We start from the raw sequence: 19,061 nt of genomic DNA, 5'->3' as shown, positions 1-19,061 counted from the left end.
ATTTCCTATCATTTCCTTTCTCACTTATCTTCAGTCTTTATCTAGTGTGTGTTTCCCTGCCCTACAAACATTCCCATGGCTTCCCTATCTTCAGAAACCCCTCACTTGATCCTCACTAGCTATGGTCTCACATCTTTCTTCCCGATTGTCCTCTCTTAGTCCTCTGTATAGTCTGGCATCTGACCTCATTTTTCAACTGAACCTGCTTACTCCAGAGTTACTAGTGTTCTCCCAGTTATCAAATCTGATGGCCCTTTCTCAGTCCTTATCTTCCTGGACCTCTCTATTTTGCCTTTGATGCTGTAGAGCAAATACTCTTTTTTTTTTTTTTGATACTCATGACATGACTCTTTCCTTGTTCTCCTACCTATCTCACTATATTTATTCATCAGGATTCTTTGATGGATCTTCATTCAGGTCATGCCCACTAAACATGTCCCACAGTGCTCTGACTTGGCTCACTTCTCTTCTCCTTCTCTACCATTTCACTGGATCTCACCGGCTTCCATGGCTTCAGATATCTTCTCTGTGCTGGTGATTGTCAAATTTACTTAGCCAATCCTATACCCTCTGCTGCCTATTGGACATCTCAAGCTACATGTCCCATAGACATCTTAAATGCAACATGTCTAAAACTGAATTTATGTTTCCCCAAAATGTTTCCCTGAGCTTCCAAACTTCCCTATTGCTATTGAGGACATCATCATTCTCCTAGCCTCTCAGGCTTGCAACTCAAGTGTCATCCTTGACTCCTCACTTTCACCTCCTATGTCCAGTGTGTTGCCAAGATCGTTGATTTTACCCTCCTAGCATCTCTTGTTTATGCTCCCTCTCTCCTGACACTGCCATTACACCCAGACTATTGCCGTAGCCTGTTATTTGGGGTCTCTGCTATAAGCTTCTACCTACCCAGCTGTTAGAGTAATCTTTCTAAAGAGTAGGTCTGACCATGTCACACACACACCCACCCACCCTTTACTCAGTATAAATTCCAGGAGCTCCCCATCACCTCCAGAATCAAATATAAACTTCTCTGACCTTTGAAGCCCTTTACACCCTTGTGTGCAATCCATCCTGCCCCCTAGTCTTCTGACATCCCTCAGATACTATCAGATCTATTGACACTGTTTCCTGCACAGGACACTGTCTCCTGACTCAGGCATTTTCATCTGTTGATATTCATAGTGCTTAGGACCCCAAAATAACGACCTGCTGGGTACTGCTCGAATAAATTCGACCTAAGACTTCTTTCAGTTAAAGAAAAACAAAATTTATTAAAGATTCACCATATTGGATTGACTCTTAAGAAGCCCTGCTGTTTGTAACACTTGTATTAACAAATGGGCCAGGTAGAATCTGAGCTAGATTGAGTCTGAGCACCTTCACGGAGGTGAGATGGAACTTATATACAGAATGACTGTGGGAGGGATCTGGGGGTGGTCTATGAGTCTGGGGTGATGGGAGGAGGATTTAGGGAGGGTCTTGAGGAATCCAAGGAATATCTTAATGGGACTGGGGTGACTGACCTAGGTTGGGAAACACCTGGAGGCAATCAGAAGACATCAGACTGTGGAGGGCCAGGCAAGGTTAAGGATAGCAGATTTGCATATGAAAAGTCAGATTAAGTGGGGAGATTTCTGGAGGTTCCCAGAGTCTGTACCCCCTCACCTTGACTGTCCTGCATGTGTGGAATGCTCTCCTTTTTATTTGTCTTTTTCCCTTCAAGTTCTAGCTCATATTCCACCTTCTATATTAGACCTTTTCCAGTTCCCCTTATTTCTAGCGCCTTCCCTCAGTTGGTTATTTCCAGCTTATATAGAGCTTGTTTGTTGTTCATATCTTGTTTCCTTCATTAGGCTGTGAGATCCTTGAGAGCAAGTCTTGTGTTTTACTTTGATTTGTACTCTTGATGGGGTTCAGACTCTGGGAGCCTCCTTGAGCTTCCCTTGAATCTTCGCACTTAATCTAGCTTTTCTTACTCAAATCTAATCTTCCCATTAGTTCGGGGCGGTCTCAGGAAGCCCTTGGGCTTTTCATTATCATGGTACTCAGGTCTCTGTTGCATCCCCCCCCCCCCCCCCCCCGCACCCCCCCAGCTGCTGACCACTCCCATCAATATCTGTATTCATTCCCATACCGCCCCTATCAAGATCTCTGGATTGCCCCACCTGCTTCCACCCAAGCCCTCCATTGTCCGATGTCTCCTGATTGCCTCCAGCTGTTTCCAGCCCTTGACCAGTCATTCCCTGCTTGCACTTCTCCTCAAGACCCTCCCTAAACCCCGCCTCCCATCACCCTAGACTACCAGACCACCCCCAGATCACTCCTATAGTCTTTTCTGTGTTTTAAGTTCCATGAAGGTGCTCAGATTCAATCCAGCTCAGACTCTGTCTAGCTGAGATTCTATCTGCTCCGCTTGTGAATACAAGCATTACAAATACTTAGGCTCCCTAAGAGTCATCCCAATTTGGCGAATCTTTAATAAACTTTGTATTTCTTTGTCTTTAAGAAGATTTGAGTCGAATTCATTTGAGCAGGACACGGCGTGTCGGCATTTCGGGGTCCCCAGCACCTCTAAACCTCGTCACTCTTAGTGCTTCCCATAGTGCCTGTCACATAATAGAAGCTTAATTTTTATTCACTGACTGACCTGTTAGATGCATTAAGGGATTCCGGAAAAAGGTTCAACTTGATAACAGTAATAACTAATCCAAATGTTATTTCCAAGGAGCAACTATATTTTATTTGTAATTTTTTTTTTTTTGGAGTAATTGGGATGATCTTGTACTTGAAACTCAGAACTTTCCTTTTGAATGTGACAGTGATGCTAAAACCAAGGACAAAGTTTCATTTTTAAATGACCTTCGGATCATTTTACTTGGAGGATCTGTGAATTTCTGTATGAGGCTCTTCACAAATGCTTATTATAACCTCTCTTTTTCTCAGTGGATTGTCTTGATGAATTGTGGCAATGATAGGGTTTGGAGTTGCTGGGAACCCTGAAATGTCAGGGTCCTGGACATCTTCCTGGAATGAATTAAGGCACTCAGACCTTCTTCCAGTCAAATGACAAGGTTTATTGTAATGCCAAATAGTAGCCAGTGAGATTCTTAGGGAATCTACAATTTAATGGGGGTGAGACTGATGCTTAAATATCAAAAGGATAGTGAAAGGATCTGGTTGGGATTAAGGAGTGCTAAGTAGTTTTGAGGTGGCCACCAGAAGGGACAGTGAAAGGACGGTTAAGTAAGCTGTTTGAGTGATCTAGGTGGGCTGAGGCACCAGTGATCTGGGCTGCTGAAATGTATGGGTGAATTCAGGGACTGGATTGCTTTTAAAGACATGGTCTTTTCCTTTTAGGGGTCCAGACCCCATCAGCAAGTTGCTCAATTTACCAGTTTTTGAATGAGGAGCTTTTCTGAACTGAAGCAGACTGATCCTCTGAGGAGTGTCAGTCACCACCACCTCTATTCCAATCCTTTCTATCTAATAGAATCTGCTGGAGCTTGTGTTCCAGTGTCAGGGTCACCTCTATTCTTAGCCACAATGAAGCATTGGAATAGGATCTTAGGGGAGTGAATTTCCTGCAGTAACAAGAATAACAAAACAGTTTGTTGCTTCTTCCATCTTATTGAGGTCCTTACAATATATTTTGAGGCCTAGTGAATTTTAAGCCTTTTTGCAGTGAAATTATATCCAAAGGTATGGCATCATTACTAATAATTTCCTTTTTTGCTTTAAGATGCCCAGGGTTTTTGACAGTGTGGACAGCTTCTTGTCTTTTAATATGTTTCAAGAGCTCACATAATAATTCATCCTTCTGAAGTGATGAGAGTGGATGAAGAACCCTGAGAGCAGTTGAAATGGAGGAGAGTTTATCGTTGTCAGGGGTGCCTGAAATCAGCAGGGGATGTGGCAGGAACTACTGAGATGACTTTGGGATCTTAAAGACAACATAGGAACAGCAGTTGGATGCATTTTGGGTTTTTCGTCTTGTTAAAATGATATTTGAGGTTTTAGGGGCTGGGGTTCTACACTCTGCTCTCAGGCCTGATCTCTACAGTGTGTGAGGGTAGTTTTGCCCTTTTGATTCTGATAATTGCTGTGTGAACCGACTACCAATTCCATGGAGGCTCCATAATTTCTATGGTGTGGCCTATAAGAGAGGTCAGTTCCAGATGAAGGCTGTGTTTTTGGTCTCAGTTGTCTTCACTTTATAGGTGCAACAAAAAAATCCATTTTGAGAAAATGCTCTGTTTGGGAACTCATCAGAATTTCATTGGTTCACTGGAGACTTGAAAAGTATTCTACATTTTCCTTTACCTTTGTTCAATAAAGATCATTGTATCCAGAAATATCTACTCGGTTGTAGGAAATTTAGAGTTACAAAATAGCAAGGAGAGCCACAGCTTATGGGGTCTGAGACTTGTCGAAGTGCTTTGTCCAAGTTAGGATGGGACTGACCAGAAGGCTAGTGACTCAGGAGCCAGTTAGTTGTCTCTAGCATTTATAACACTTAATTCAGGATCAGTTTTTTATCTTTGTTTTTCTCTCATTGAAAAAAGAGATTATGTCTCTTCCCCCTATGTGACAGCATAAAAGCTATCTTTGAAGTCTGGAAGATTTCAAAGCTACCCCAACATGTACTGGCCATGTATGACCCTGGGCAAAAGCACTTCATCTCTTGGGGCCAGTTAGGTGGTGCAGTGGATAGAGCACCAGTGCAGGAATCAGGAGGACCTGAGTTCAAATCTCACCTCAGAACCTCAGACACTTGACACTCACTAGCTGTGTGACCTTGGGCAAGTCACTTAACCCCAGTTGCATCATCCTGGGTCATCTCCAGTCCTCCTGATGAATATCTGATCACTGGATTCAGATGGCTCTGGAGAAGTGAGGCTGATGACCTGCACAGCCCTCCCTCACTCAAAACAAAGTCAAGTGCAAGTCATGTCACTATTTCTCTGATGACATGGTTTTCTTTGGCAGTGAAGGACGAACACTTACTTCATCTCTTGAGTTCCCCAGGTAGCTGTCTAAAGCTATAAGGTTCAGAGCAGGTGTCTATTGGTATTAGGAGAGTATTCTATAGTAAGGAAATCACAGGACTTGAGTTCCCTCCTCCCCCCATCCCTGCCCACTTTCTTGTTCCCTTGTTTCTGACTCTTCTTGACTCAGTCAAGTGGCAAAGTTTATTTAAACACCAATAAAGTGGGCAAAGTTCTTAGGTAACCTGCAAATTAATGTAAATGGTGCTAATAGTTATATACAAAAGGGCTGGGGAAAGGATCTGGGTGGGATTAAGGAGTAGTCTGGGGTGGGCCAGTGAAAGGAAAGTCAAGTAGGCTAATTAGATGATCTGTGTTGCTTTCAGGGACTTGGTCTTTTTCCTTTAGGGGTCCAGGTCATTTCACCCCATCAGTTTGCCATTTCCTTCTCCAGTTCATTTTATAGATAAGGAAATTGAGGCAAACAGAGTTAAGTGATTTCCCCAGGGTCACATAGCTATTAAGTGTCTGAGGCCAGATTTGAACTCATGAAGATTTTTCCTGACTTCAGGCCCAGTTTTGTGATACGTAGCTGGATTATAAAAGGTACGAAGAATATAAGGATTTTAAGGGCATAGGTAGGAGGTATTCTGTGTAATGTCTATTAATCTTTATGATTATCCTAGATGTGGAGCTTGAAGGGGACCTTAGAGATGGCCTAGTTCAGTGCTCTCCCTTTGTAGAGAAGGATACTTGTGGCTGTGTGGGAGAAGCAACTTGTCACAGGTGTTATTAATGCTGGTCAGAATTTGAGTCCTTTTTTAAAGCCCCTAATTACTTGAATGATTTAATTCAATTCAGTAAACATTTATTAGGCACCTACTATGTGCCACCACTGTGCTTAGCCCTGGGGATACAAAGAGAGTCCCTACCATCTGGTAGCTCACATTCTAATGGAGGAAGACCACCTGCAAAAGAAAAGTGGAATGGGAGGGAGGGGAAGGACACCTAGGGCCAGGGTGCATCTTTTTGGTAGAGAGCAGCCAATGCAGAGTATAGTAGTACAGTGCTCTTGCCAAGCCCAGGTTTGCTCTCTGTCTACAAAAGAAGGCTTTGGGTGGAGTTGAATGCTCCACCTTCCAACCCTCCAATCTTATTGAGTAATCTGAATTGATTATCTCTATTAGTCTGGAATGTTGAATATTTGATTCAGTAGCTAGTTAGCAAGTCATAAGCCTTAAAATTAACGACTAGGAAATCTCCAAAGGACTATTTTTGTCATTTCCAAAGTGCAGTTTAGAGAGACGGGTATGATATAGTGGAAAGATCTGTACATTCATTGGTTGGGTTTTGAGCCTTAGCTCTTTATTACTTTTGTAACTTTGGTTTAAATTAGTTTACCTCTCTGGACCTCAGTTTTCTCACTTGTTCATTGAGGCTGTGCTCTACATCTAAGATCAGTTCTAACTCTAAATCTATGATATTCTGATACTTCCCAGGTAGGACTTTTTTGGTACCACATGAGACTCCTTAATATTATTTTGAGGCACTTAGGAATCAGAAAAGAAAACAGACCAGAAATATAGGAAAGCTCTACCTTCTACCAATTTAGTAACACAGTTGTTAATGTCCTTTTCTAACATGATGATCTGTAGTACATCTGTTTCTGTCCTGTCCTGTGTTGTTTCTATGTTCATCTATCTAGTAGAGATTTTTCATTGAGAACTAGATTTGAACAGGAAGCTAGGGAATTAAAATTTACCCAGATATAATGCAAACATTTTTCAATTGGTGAGGCAGTTAAAAAATAGGGGATTAATATTTTTGTCATTGTTCACATCTATTTCTTCTCATTCCAGCCTGAATCCACTTAGGCACCTGTGAAACCAGTGTATGAATCTTCCAAACATGTCAGTATTTGCTAAAATGGTCGTACAAATAGATGGGCACTTACAGTGTTTCACTGCATCAGCTTTTGTGTTGTTTGCTGGCCTGAAACTGCATGCTCAGCTCTTTAATGACTTGTGTTTCCTTTCTTTTATAGGAGTATATTTGCCCCAGATGTGAATCAGGCTTTATTGAAGAAGTGACTGATGATTCCAGGTATTGTCCAAGTTCATGAATAAATCAGACATCATGTTGCCAATTATTTTGCTCAACACTGATTGAATGAATTGGAGTAAATTTGGTTCTCTCAGTCTTCTAACTAAAGACTTGGGTATATGTGAAAGAGATGGTGAGGGAGGAGGGAGAAGGGGAGAAATGATGAAAGAGTCAGTAATTGTTTTGAGGCAGTTAAGTAGCTCACTGCATAGAGCATTTGGCCTGGAGTCAAGAAGATCTGAGTTCAAATCTAACCTGAGACACTTGTTAGCTGTGTGACCTTGGGCAAGTCACTTGACTTTTGTTTGCCTTAGTTTCCTCAACTATGAAATGGGGATGATAACAGCATCTATTTTGGGTAGGGTTGTTTGGAGAATCTGATAAGCTAATATTTGTAAAGTACTTATCACAGTGCCTGACATATAGTTTTTACTATATAAATATTTATTCCTTTACCTTGCCCCTAGTCCACTGATCCTGGGAATGACATTTTCTGGGAAATCCTTATTTCCACACAAGTTAGAGTTGAGTTGATTATCATTTTGTTCCTATGATTCTAGATGCCTTTTGGATTTATGATATCTATCCTTTTGTCTGAGAGCCAAGTCACTATGCTATATCATGGGAAAGTAATTTCTGGCAAGGATAGCTAGCTTTACATATTCATAGCTGCTTTATTTATGAAGAACAGAGTTCCCTCTGCTGTGGAGAAGTCATGTTTTCCTCCCTTTGGCTGGTACTTTAGAGAAATGTGCTTTATCTATAAGGGGATCAAATTAATGCCAGCTTGTTTAGGGAAACAGATTCCCATTTCTAGTCCCTGGAAGGATTGGCTGTCATTAAATCTGAGAAGACATTTATTTCTGTCTTTATGTGGTGGACTAAGTAGAAATTGTAGAAGGGGAAGAACGCCAATCTTTTAGGGCTTAATATCTTAGGAACATGCACTTTCTTTTTTTATATTAATGGAACTATTTCAACCCCGGAGAAATAACATCATTATCATGTTTCTATCCTCAGGATAATTAGAAATTGGCTTTTTTTAGGATAGAGTAGTTAGTCACTGATGAAATAGTTGAATTAGTGATTATTCCTCTCCAACTAGGTAAATAAGATAGTGTCCCCTTTGAGTTCTGAAGACCCTTTATTTGTAATCTTAATGGTTAATGAAGGACTGAAACACTGATTTCATCCTGTTGGTAGCTCCTAGTGAGGTCACTGCATCCCAAGGTGCAGGTTTCTACCTTCTCTGCAGCTTGTAGTTAGGAGAGAGTCATCTTGAGCACCGAGAAAGGTTGAGGTTTGTTCAGAATGATGCTGCCAGGATGTGTCTGAGTCAGGACTGGAACTCAGAGCTTCCTGGCTTGGAGGCCAGCTCACAGGGCTATTGTAATACAGTATTTCTCACAGTTAATGAAAGTTGTTAACTCCCTTACTGTTGCTATTGGCAGAATCTAAAGTTGAAAGCTCCCTCCAAACCCCGGGGAAAATGACCACCTTACAGTATGTATAGTGTTAGTTTGTTTTCACTAATGAGTGGAGATTGTGTGCATAAATAAATTGAAAGTTCTGACCTCTGTCCTTTGTCCACTTGATGCATGGGTTCAATTTAGGATAGGCCTACAGTTTCACTGTTACTATAACAAGAATTCTGAGGAAGAAACTTTAGCAAAAGCTAAACCTGCATTCTAGCATGACATCAGAAAAGCGTGTGGGCGGCATGTTAACTTGGGCTGACTTTCTGTTTGTATTCCATATGTACCCAGTGCTGATGCAGATACTTGTGTCTTTGCATGCATTAAGGCCATATCAGCTCATAAGATTATTGGTGAAATGGGCTTAATTTTTAAAAGTTTTTTTTAACATTTAATTTTTTTAGACCTTCATTGGTAAGCATCCACCCTAACTAAAGGGGGCAAATTTAGCTTGACAGTACAAATAAAAGGAAGAGTTGTATGTCCAGGGAACTATGATTTCATAGCTCTCTCTTCTCTTAACTTTACAATTCTTCTGCTTTCCAGTTTGTAAATGGAATGTAAAGCTGTATACACACTGCTGTGCCAAAGCACTGCCAAAATGTGAGGTATGGGGACCTCACAAAGACATCAGTCTGTTAAATGATATCCTTCCCCTGGGTTGGCGGAAGAATGGATTAAAGGTTACAAACCTTGCTAGTTTGTAAATGTTTGACTAGGTAACAGCAAGGAGGTTTTCTTTTTCTGACCTGTCATTAAAACACCCTAGCTTGTACACATTAATTTGAAAAAACCTTATGTACTTGCTACAGATCAAGGGTGAGCAAACTCTTGCTGGAGGTCCTCTGCCTGTTTTTTTGTATGGTCCTGCCCCAAGGATGGTTTTTATGTTTTAAAATACTGTGAACTTTATTTAAAAATGTAAAAACCATTTTTGGCTCCCTAACCTCCTTAGCTCCTTGGCATAGTTTGCTGACTTCTTGCTATAGGTAATTGTATTATGTGAATCCTTGTAAATAAATATATTTTTTATAATTGTTAAAAATGGGTCTCATGTTTTAACAAACAACTACAGTTTTAAAGATGAAGTTTCACTAAGATTTTTTGGGAGACTCTCGATATAACTTTCAAGGAAGCATGAAAATTCACGCAGTCATTTGTACCAGGCAAGTGCAGGCATATTGGGCTTGTGCGGCACTTGAAGTAAGGTAGTTTAACTTTTGAGAGACATTTTCCTGTGGTCAAGTAGCTTTTCATAGGTATCATCATAGTCTGTATTTGGGTGTTAAAACATGTAACAATCTTATATTTCCAGTCTGCTGCTTCATTGACTCAAATTTGCCTTGTATATAGGGAAAGTTGGCATGTTGAACCTTATTCTCCCCAGTAAGGGGCCTAGTGTAATCTTTGATGGGAATTTGGAAGGCTAGATTTCTAGGTAGTAAAACAAGAAGTTCCTTTCTCAGTACTGGTGAGAGCTTAGGTCATTACCATTATTTCTCTTCAAAGGAAGGTCTGTTTAAAGTATGTGATATAAGCCTACCTCTTTGCAGTAGTTTAGGGGTCAGGAAAATCAGATCATGACTTCTTGAAGGGACTGAGATTCTATGATGAGAATTAGGTAAGAATAAGGGCCTCTGATTTTTCTCTATCCCCTTTGAGGGAATATAATGTAAAATGAAGTCCCCATAGGAGGTGGTTTGTGGGGGAATGTTAATAGTAAGGAGTGGGTGACCATTGTGGACAAAAGTACATAGCATGTTTTAAGGAGAAATAAATTCCATGTTGATGAAGTTGGCTTCTGATTCAGAGAATAAGAAATTATTGTTATGGCATCAGAAGAAGCTTCAGCTCTTGCCTATCAGTTTTATGTGCAGTCTGACCACCCATCACTGAGCTGGGGAGATAATGGAACCTGGTGCAGCAACGCTCCAAAGTGAAACTTCAGCTTGGGTGGTTTGGTCAGATGGATTTTGCAGGATGGGAAGTACACTTTATCAGGTTGTTTTGTGACTACCGGAGGGATGTGTGTCATGAAGTAGAAGTCATCTCAAGGACCTCCTATTTCCAGCCAGTGATTTCCTGCCAGGAAAGGAGAAAGGTATTGGGCAGCTTCCTGTGCAGTGCACAGTGCTTCCTTTCTTCTAATCCAGACACCCTGGGCATAGGATGCTCCTGTGTCACTCAGCTGAGCACTCTGATTGGTGTTAGCCCCAGCCAAAATCTTGCTCCTTGCTGCCTCAGATCTTGTTTTTCTGGCTAGGAAGCAAGACTTTTTTTTTTTTTAAATGACACATTGTTGTGAATGTGACAAGGGGAATGTTTTCTTTTTTCTTTTGTGTTAAGGAAAGGGAATTGCATTGCTTGGCAATGGATCTGTCCCTGTTCCCTCCTTCCTCCCCCTCCTCCCATTCATCTTTTGGCTTCACTTTGATTTTTCTGTTTGTTGTACTGACATTAATTGGTTTGATTTGTTTTCTTTGACAGAATAACCCACATTCCAACTCCTTGTAATTTTGCAGTTGCCATGTGGTGATTTTTTTTCTTTATCAGGCTTTCACTCTCATGTGTCCCCGTCTATATTTAGCTTCTAGGAGAGGAACTTATTTCTGGGAATGGGATCACTACTCACTCTTGTTTCACCTTAGTTTTTTAGATAGTGGTGGCAGCGGCCTAGACGACAGCACATCCACGCAGTTTGCAGAGGTAAGTTTTGCTTTGATGGGAGGGGTTCTTTGAGCAGCTTGTCTGGATCAAAACTGGAGCCGAAATTCAGTTCATAGGAGAGCAAACAGCAGTGTGTTTGTGAAAAATAGAGACAGGATGTGGCTTATTTGAGAGCCCAGGCTTGCTTTTGGTGGCTGCAGCTTTGGTTGTTTGGATTCCAGTAAGAACTCTTATTTCAAAGAAAATACCTTAGCCTTTACACACATGTCAGAGACCTGTGAGGGCTCGAATGTTGATTTTCTTACTGTCTTCTGCTTTTTCTGTATTTTACAAGGGGTCTCAAATATTTAATGTAGTTTTAACTTGACTAACTTAAAGCTCCAATAAGACTTTTGGGATGCCCCATGGTGGTTTGAGGATAATGAACTTTTGAACTGTGTTCAAGCCATAGCAATTAGTGCAGCCCAAGATAAGCTGGTATTTCCAATAACACATTTTGGTACCAGTCATCAGGAAGTAGACTGCTTGTTTTGTGTAGGGGTGCTAGGTTTTAGCCCCTGGATCGTACATCAATTGGCAGAATTGAGATTTGGAAGGGAGATAAGCATGGGGCATTTTGGCGTTCAAGTCTCCAAAAGGTTTTTCATGTGTTTATGCATCCCTATTACAAAAAAGGAACTTGATTGTAACTTGAAAATAAGAGATCACTCTATATGTTTGTATATCATTTAGTATTTAAATGTGTAGTAATTCTTGTATCTTTCTCCATTGCCTTGAAATCTCTAGGTTTTTTCTTTTGCTTTTTGCTTTTTTAACCATTTAGCTACCACCTCACAGGCTATCCTAGCCTGGGAAAAGGTTCTGGTTTCTTTCTGTTTCACTGTGTCTAATCTCTCCTGTATCTGCTGGTCCTTTGTAGCTGATAAAGTTGTGACTACCATAAGGAACTCACAGGCTAGAAGTAGGAAAGGTGAAAGCTTAATTTAAGATAAAGAATTCCTCTGTGGTATTGTTCCACATTATGACTCCTTAGTGTCCAGAAAGTTCATTTTTGAGTCCCATATTTTAAGAAGGATTATATGAAACATCCAAAGGAGAATTGAGGGGACTTGAAACAATAAGAGGATCTACTGAAGGAAATGGATGTCGTTAGCCTAAAAAAGAGAATTCCTCAGGGCAGGTGCTGGCAGAGACACAATGATAGTTTTTAAGTATTTGCGGGGTTATCCTGTTAAAGAGGTTTTGTTCTGCTTAGCCCCCAAAGGCTAGAAGTAAAACAGCAGGATGGAAATTATATGGAATCAGATTTTGGTTAAACATAAAAATTTTCTAATTTTTTCAAGAAACAGAAGGAGTTGCCTAATGAAATAGTGACTTCTCTGTCACTGGAGGTTCCCAAGAAGAGGCTGAATGAATGATCACTTTTTGGGAGATGTTGTGGAGGGACTTCATTCTTCCAATGAGTGGTAGAGTACCTTTGGAGTCTCTTCCAGCTCTGAGGTTCAGTGTTTCCATCAACACCAGCCAGTGCAATGGTTTGAGTGCACTTTTGTAAAGTAACCTCAGTGGGTATCTTAGTCTCCAAGTGGTGAGCAAGCAGAATAGTAACATTAAAAAACTCAGCTTGATCCTGTCTTCTGCTTACTAAGAAATCTTGACTTCAAATTTATGAATATAAGTAAATAAAAAAGTCCAAAAACTCTACCTTGTTTGAGTGCCTTCTTATTCTAAGAAGGCCTTGTTGACTTTTATATAACACTTTAAGGTTTGCAAAACATTACATGTATTATCTCATTTGATCCTTACAGCAGCCTGGTGAAGCAGATACTGTCATTTATCCCTATTTAAAGGCGAGGCAGTTAAAGTTGAAACAGGTCAACTGACCTGTTCAGGGTCACAGCTGATGTCTTAGGCAGGATTTGAACTCGGGTCTTGTTGACTTCGCAGCCTAGCACTTCACCACTCTTTGTCTTGTGATCTCAAATTACCTTCCAGGTAGCCAGTCTGAATGTCATTGAATACCCCGTGAATAACATCTTTCAGATGTGCTTGGCATCAAGTAGGAGCTTAACAAATGCTTATTGACTGACTGATTGAATTCCCTTGGTTCAAATATCTAGAAGGATCCTATCCTTTGTAAGTTCCCTTTTTATTCTCTTTTGTTGTTACCTAGGGAGAGAAAAGGCTGAATTAATGAATTTGGTGATTCTTCACCCTCCACCTCCATGCTACCCCACAGTTAGTTGTTAGCCCTAGAAGCCTCCTTGAATTCTTGTCTCCTTCAGTTGCTTTTGACACTACAGGTTATACATGCTGGTTACACAGGAGGCAGAAGAAATTTCATCTGTTTTTCTCCTATCCCTTAAGATCTGACTCTTCTCTTGGGATAAATAGGAACAGATCAGTCTGTCAGGTGAGCAGGTATGATTCACATAAAACAGGAGAGACACTGAGTAAGGAGATTATATCTCTGAGTCAGTTTCCTAACTATAGTAATGCTAGATTCAAGACTGGGGCATGCGCTTCCTCTCTAGTGGGGATATAATTACGCCATTCCTCATGGTCTGTAGTGTATAGTCTTATGATCTTAAGGCACTGATAAAGTTGAACCAGGACATCTGATTATCCTTTTCAGTTATGTTCTTTCCCCCTTAATTTTGCCCTTCATTGGGGGTCCTGTGATTTCTTTGCCATCATTTCTTAAAAAAAAATTATTCAAATAAAACCATAAAAGGGATTTCTCTCTCCCCTTACTCCCAGCAATTAAGGTGCCTACTCTGTGCTTTGCACTGTGCTTCCAGGTGATACAGAGGATAGTCACTGTTGATGAGGAATTTATAAGTGTACTTTGGTGGTAGTGGTTGGGGGGTAGGAGTGGTGTGGGGAACATAGACTACATTTAGAGAATTTATATGCTAATTGTATAGTAGGCAGTGAGATAGAAATTAGGGTAGGGAAGTGGCAGCATGGGCTTTGTCTTCAGGGAAGATTTCCTGGAAGAAGTCTTTAACTGGGTCTTGAAGGATGGGTAGAATTTGGAGAAGGAGATTAAGTATTTCAAGAGAAATTTCTAGTCTTGCTTGGAAAAAAGATTGTATAAAGACCTAAAATTTATATTTCTTTTCCATCTTCCAGATGGCAATTGATTTTAAACTCTTAGTATAGGACAGGGATTCTTAACCTTTATTTGTGACATGGACACCTTTAGCAGTCCAGTGAAGCCTATGAACTTCTCAGAATGTCGTTAAATACATAAATTAAAATATGTAGGCTTATAAAGGAAACCAATTATAATGAAATACATTTGCCAAAATATTTTTTTTTAAAGCGTAGTTTATGGACCCCAGATTGAGGGAAAGAGGGGTGTAGGATAAGCCTCAAGGATGCCCTTTGGTCTAATCTTGCAGTGGTTCCCCACTTCCCCCAAGAAGAGGAGATTGTTATGAAGTGATTATTGTCCATGTAAAGTAGCAGACTACAGACTAGTAACTCACCCCTTCACATAATGAACAGAGTATTGTTAACACCAGCCGGCTTTGGATTTTTAAGAGAAGGGGAAAATCCCTTTTAGATGAAAGGCATTGTTTTAGAAGTATGTGAGTGAGGGTAGTTCAGAAGTACCATCACTTTGTGGGGGTTTGAGAGACTAGAGGAGACTGTCCTAAGATTTTTGTTTTATGTCTCATTTGGGATGACTGATTAAAGAGAATCTCAAGGAATTAAGCCTATGTGGGTTTTGTCAGTCTCCTGAAAGTGGCTGACTGTTTATGCATGCCAGTGAGAACTGTCAACCCAGACTCTTAGATCATATCAGCATCTTGTTTCAGAACCAAGGTAAGGTGGCCGCTACTCTCCTGATAGGATAGATGACTTCTGGGATAATCATAGGAGGGAAAGGTACCCTTTGTGTTTTAGAGAGCTTTGGGCAGATCTTGGTATAGTTGGTTCTCAGGTGTTTTTCCTCTTACCTAGCCTCTCCAGGTCAGGAGAGAGGAGAGGTTGGGGAGTATGCCAGAGGACTGCTAACCACAGCTGGTCTAGTAGGGCCTCTGAGTTTGGCAGGGTACACATATTGGACCCTTCAGGGAAATAATCCAAGTCATAGAAGCTTCAAGAAAAGAGACTTAAAAGGTCATTTCACCTACTTGCTGTCTAAAACAACTTCAGTTCCTGGCCATGCCTCCCCAGCTGGAAGTTTTCCAGTGGTGAAGACATTGAGGCCTAAAGAGAGGAGTTTTTCACAGGGTCACCCAGTGGTGTGAGGTGAATCCACACCCTCTGCTTAGAACTGGTAGAAAGTTTTTTCTTGAAGAACAAAGCTAATCCCTCTTCCCACCCAGTTGTTTTCAAATATTTTAAGAATGCTTTCCTTTCCCTTAGTCTTCTCCAGGTCCTTCACCTAGTCCTCCTGGGACCTGAGTCCTAGGTGAACCACCGTCCTGATCCTTCCCCTCAGAATGAGCTCTCCATCCATGCGGCAGCAACCTGTGTTATGCCAGATGTGATCTGGTGAGGTTAGAGTAGAGTGCATTGCACTTTCTTTCCCTTGTCCTGGACACCATGCTGCCCTTAACACAACCTGATCTAGGTTTAGCTCTTTGGAATCCTCTAGGACTCCTAGATATTTTTTCATATCAACTGCTCTCTAGCCCTACGTTTCTCAGCTTACATACTTGTTCAGTTGACTTTTTTGAAGCCACATTGTAAGACTTGACATTTATTCCTATTCAGTTTCATCCAACTAGCATATAAAAACATTTGAGGTCCCCTATCGAATCCAGCTTCATTAAGTAATTTGTAGCTTTGTGTCATCTATAAATGTGTTAGGCTTATTTGTAGTCTGTGCCTTCATTGAAGTCATTGACAGAAATTAACCAATTAATGCCAAGTGCAAAGTCCTAAGATAACATGGCATTTGGTGAGAAGGAGGGAGGGACAACCAAAGAAATTGTATCCAAATCAAACTCTTAATAGAAGCGTACTTGGTTAAGCTTGAAAAGAACATTTTGGTACTTTAAGTAGGAGATGGAGGATGTTAGAGTTTTCTATTCAAGTCATGATATTTCTCAGGGAAAATTCTGTGACATTTTCTAACTGGGGGGATTTCCGATGTAAACTATAATTTTTTTTCTGTATTTTTAAAACTAAATACAGTAAGTGTCACTTTGTGTTGTGCTATGACCTACAGTTGTGAAACTGGAGGGAAGGAATTTCTTCTTACAGTTGAATTGAGTTTGGAGTGAGATCAGACACCATGGAAGAGGCTGCTCGAGGGATACTGCTTCTCCTTGAGGATGAGTGTAGTTGAATTGGGTTCACTGATGACCCCAGACAATGAGACTCAAAGTTCTAGACTACTTTTTCAGAGCAGAAGGAGTGAGTTATCAAAACTGGTCCAACTTTCCTGAACTTGAAACTGTTAGTCTTCCAAATGACTGGAGAAGGGTCTCAGACTGGGTAAGGGGTGCTATCTGCTCTTTGCCTGAAGTACTTTGAAATAGCTAGATGGTTCAGTGGATAGAGCGCTGGGCCTGGAGTCAGGAAGATCTGAATTCAATTCTGGTCTCAGACACTGTGTCCCTGGGCAAGTCATTTAACTTCTGTTTGCCTAATCCGTTGGAGAAGGAAATAACAAACCTCCAATATCTTAACCAAGACAGTATTTGTATATTGTGGTCCATGGGTCAGAAGAGTTGGATATGACTAAACAATCACAACAGCTTTACAAGTACAGCAGAGGTTTTTAACCTGGGTCCCCAGCCCCTAAAGAATTCATGGGTATGTATATTTCAGGGGACCTGTGAACTTAGATGGATGGGAAAAAAGAGACATCTTTATTTTCACTAACTCTTTTACTGAAATTAAATATTTTCTTCAATTTTTTAAAGACATTATTCTGAGAAAGGGTCTTATAGGCTTCATCAGACTAGTCCTTGACAGAAGTTAAGAATCCTTGAGCTAAGGGATACTTTCTAGAGGGAGGAAATTGGAGACTGAAGCAGATAGGTTTTAGAGATCAGGGCCTGAAGGGAGTAGGATTTGGTGTATGTTCATGAGAGGTAAAGAGAGGATATTTCATATAGTAAAAATGAGCACTCTGTCTCTGTCTCTGTCTCTGTCTCTCTCTGTCTCTATCTGTCTCTCTCTCTCTCTCTCTCTCCCCCCCCCCTTCCCTCTCTTCTCTCCCTTCCCTCTTTTACAAATTCTCTTTTGTCATCACTGTGGATATTCCCTCCATCACAGATTATAGTCCTCCTGGCCTTAGATGGCTTTCCAGAACTGCCTTGGCTCCCAAATCCATCATATTGTTGCCAGCCTGATGTTGTGCTTCAGCAGGCTTAGCTGGGTTGGTCTTCAGACAACAAAAATGCAGTCTGACCTGGGGCTCATTCTTGACTCTAGTCTGGCTGGGCATAATCTGTCAGTATTGCCCTGTTCTCTGCTGGTGTAGCCCTTAAGAGTCCAGGGCTGGCTCCACGTTATACTTTTGACTGTGTGTGTGTGTGTGTGTGTGTGTGTGTGTGTGTGTAAGTGTGTAAAGAAGAAGGACATTACTTAATCATAATTGAAAGATAAATCATTCTGAAAATCATTTAAATTTTAGATGGTTTGCCAGACATGTTTAGGTTCTATAGAAAATCCATTTAGAACTCTTTAACCCCAGTCACACCAATTAAAGGAATTTAATATACAGACACATATTAAGAAACAGCAACTTTACTGTAGGAGATTGCTGTAATATTTGGGAAAGGAGGAAGAAGAAAATTTGGGTTTTTTGCAACAGAGTGGAATTCAGAGATGGTGCCTCCTTGTCACTCACAGCCAGGAGACAAGAGGAGACGGAGGCTTAACTGTCGGCGGCAAGGCAAACACATAGCCAGAGTCTGTCATCACCTCTAGCTCCGATTAAATCCTGAGAATGAGCCTGCTTAAGAGGCGTGTGAATGTGAACTAGATGTTAGAAAAGAAACGTGTGCAGCCATGGTCTTGGCTTTTGAATGAATGACCTTTAGTTAGTGGTTTACATGTGTATGAAATCTGTTTTGGAAGACACACTGCTTTTATATGAAATTGGAAAGAACTTGTAGTCCTTTGTATATCTGCTCAAGTTGGAAAATTATCAAGTTTTGAGTTTTGTTTTTTGTCCCATTCCTTGTTTTCTGTCTTTGACTTTCGCTAGCTCTGGGACCATTTGGACCACACAATGTTTTTCCCAGACTTTAGACCATTTCTGAGTAGCAGTTCACTGGATCAAGACATTAGAGACAATGAACGAGGTCATCAAACCCATGCAGATCTTTGGGGACCCAGCAGGCCACCCAGACTGCCAATGACCAGGAGGTATCGGTCCCGGGGGAGTTCTCGACCTGACCGGTCCCCAGCAATTGAAGGGTAAGTGTCATGCTGAAAAACACTTTAAAAACAGTTTTGATTATTGCTGTTCTCTGGTCAACATTGCAGAATGAGGCTGCATACCATTTTTTTCTAGGACTCAACTGATGTTAGATTCTCTACTTGATAAGAGACAGCTTCCAGAGTAGCACAAAATTCATGTCCCTTAAGAAGAAAGTGTCTGTTGTACATAGCATAGAAGTAGAGCTTACAGACCTCCAGTATGGGTATATGTTAGTGCTAGCTTTAGTGTAATGAGATTGATACCTCATCCTCTTTCGCCCTTTCACCTAAAAATCATCTGGGTCCACTGACAGTTAAGTATTTAATAAATGCTTTTTATGTGCTAGGCACTGTGCTAAGTACTTCACAAATATTATCTCATTTGATCCTTAGTTATTAAAGCGTAAACAAAACAAAGGCAAATGAGACTTAA

General features: G+C 40.8%; 1 protein-coding gene across 4 annotated transcripts in view; it reads left to right on the top strand.

Moving 5' to 3' along the window:
• RNF115 (ring finger protein 115) overlaps window positions 1-19,061 on the top strand; it is a 52,315-nt gene that overhangs the window by 20,647 nt on the left and 12,607 nt on the right. Inside the window, exons 1-5 of one of the 4 annotated variants that reach the window (XM_072644630.1) lie at window positions 6,861-6,898; window positions 7,033-7,091; window positions 8,543-8,594; window positions 11,215-11,272; window positions 18,414-18,625. In XM_072644630.1, coding sequence (XP_072500731.1) covers window positions 7,082-7,091; window positions 8,543-8,594; window positions 11,215-11,272; window positions 18,414-18,625 — 332 coding nt within the window. In that variant the 5' untranslated portion in view covers window positions 6,861-6,898; window positions 7,033-7,081. Of the gene's footprint in view, window positions 1-6,860; window positions 6,899-7,032; window positions 7,092-8,542; window positions 11,273-18,413; window positions 18,626-19,061 lie in introns of those variants that run through there. The other 3 variants (XM_072644629.1, XM_072644628.1, XM_072644627.1) reach the window with 3 other exon arrangements.

Source organism: Notamacropus eugenii, chromosome 2, assembly GCF_028372415.1.
Source record: "Notamacropus eugenii isolate mMacEug1 chromosome 2, mMacEug1.pri_v2, whole genome shotgun sequence".
In the NCBI taxonomy this organism is placed as follows: Eukaryota; Metazoa; Chordata; class Mammalia; order Diprotodontia; family Macropodidae; genus Notamacropus; species Notamacropus eugenii.
The sequence above is the reverse complement of the archived record's forward strand: the minus strand, read 5'-3'. Positions and strand labels throughout refer to the sequence as shown.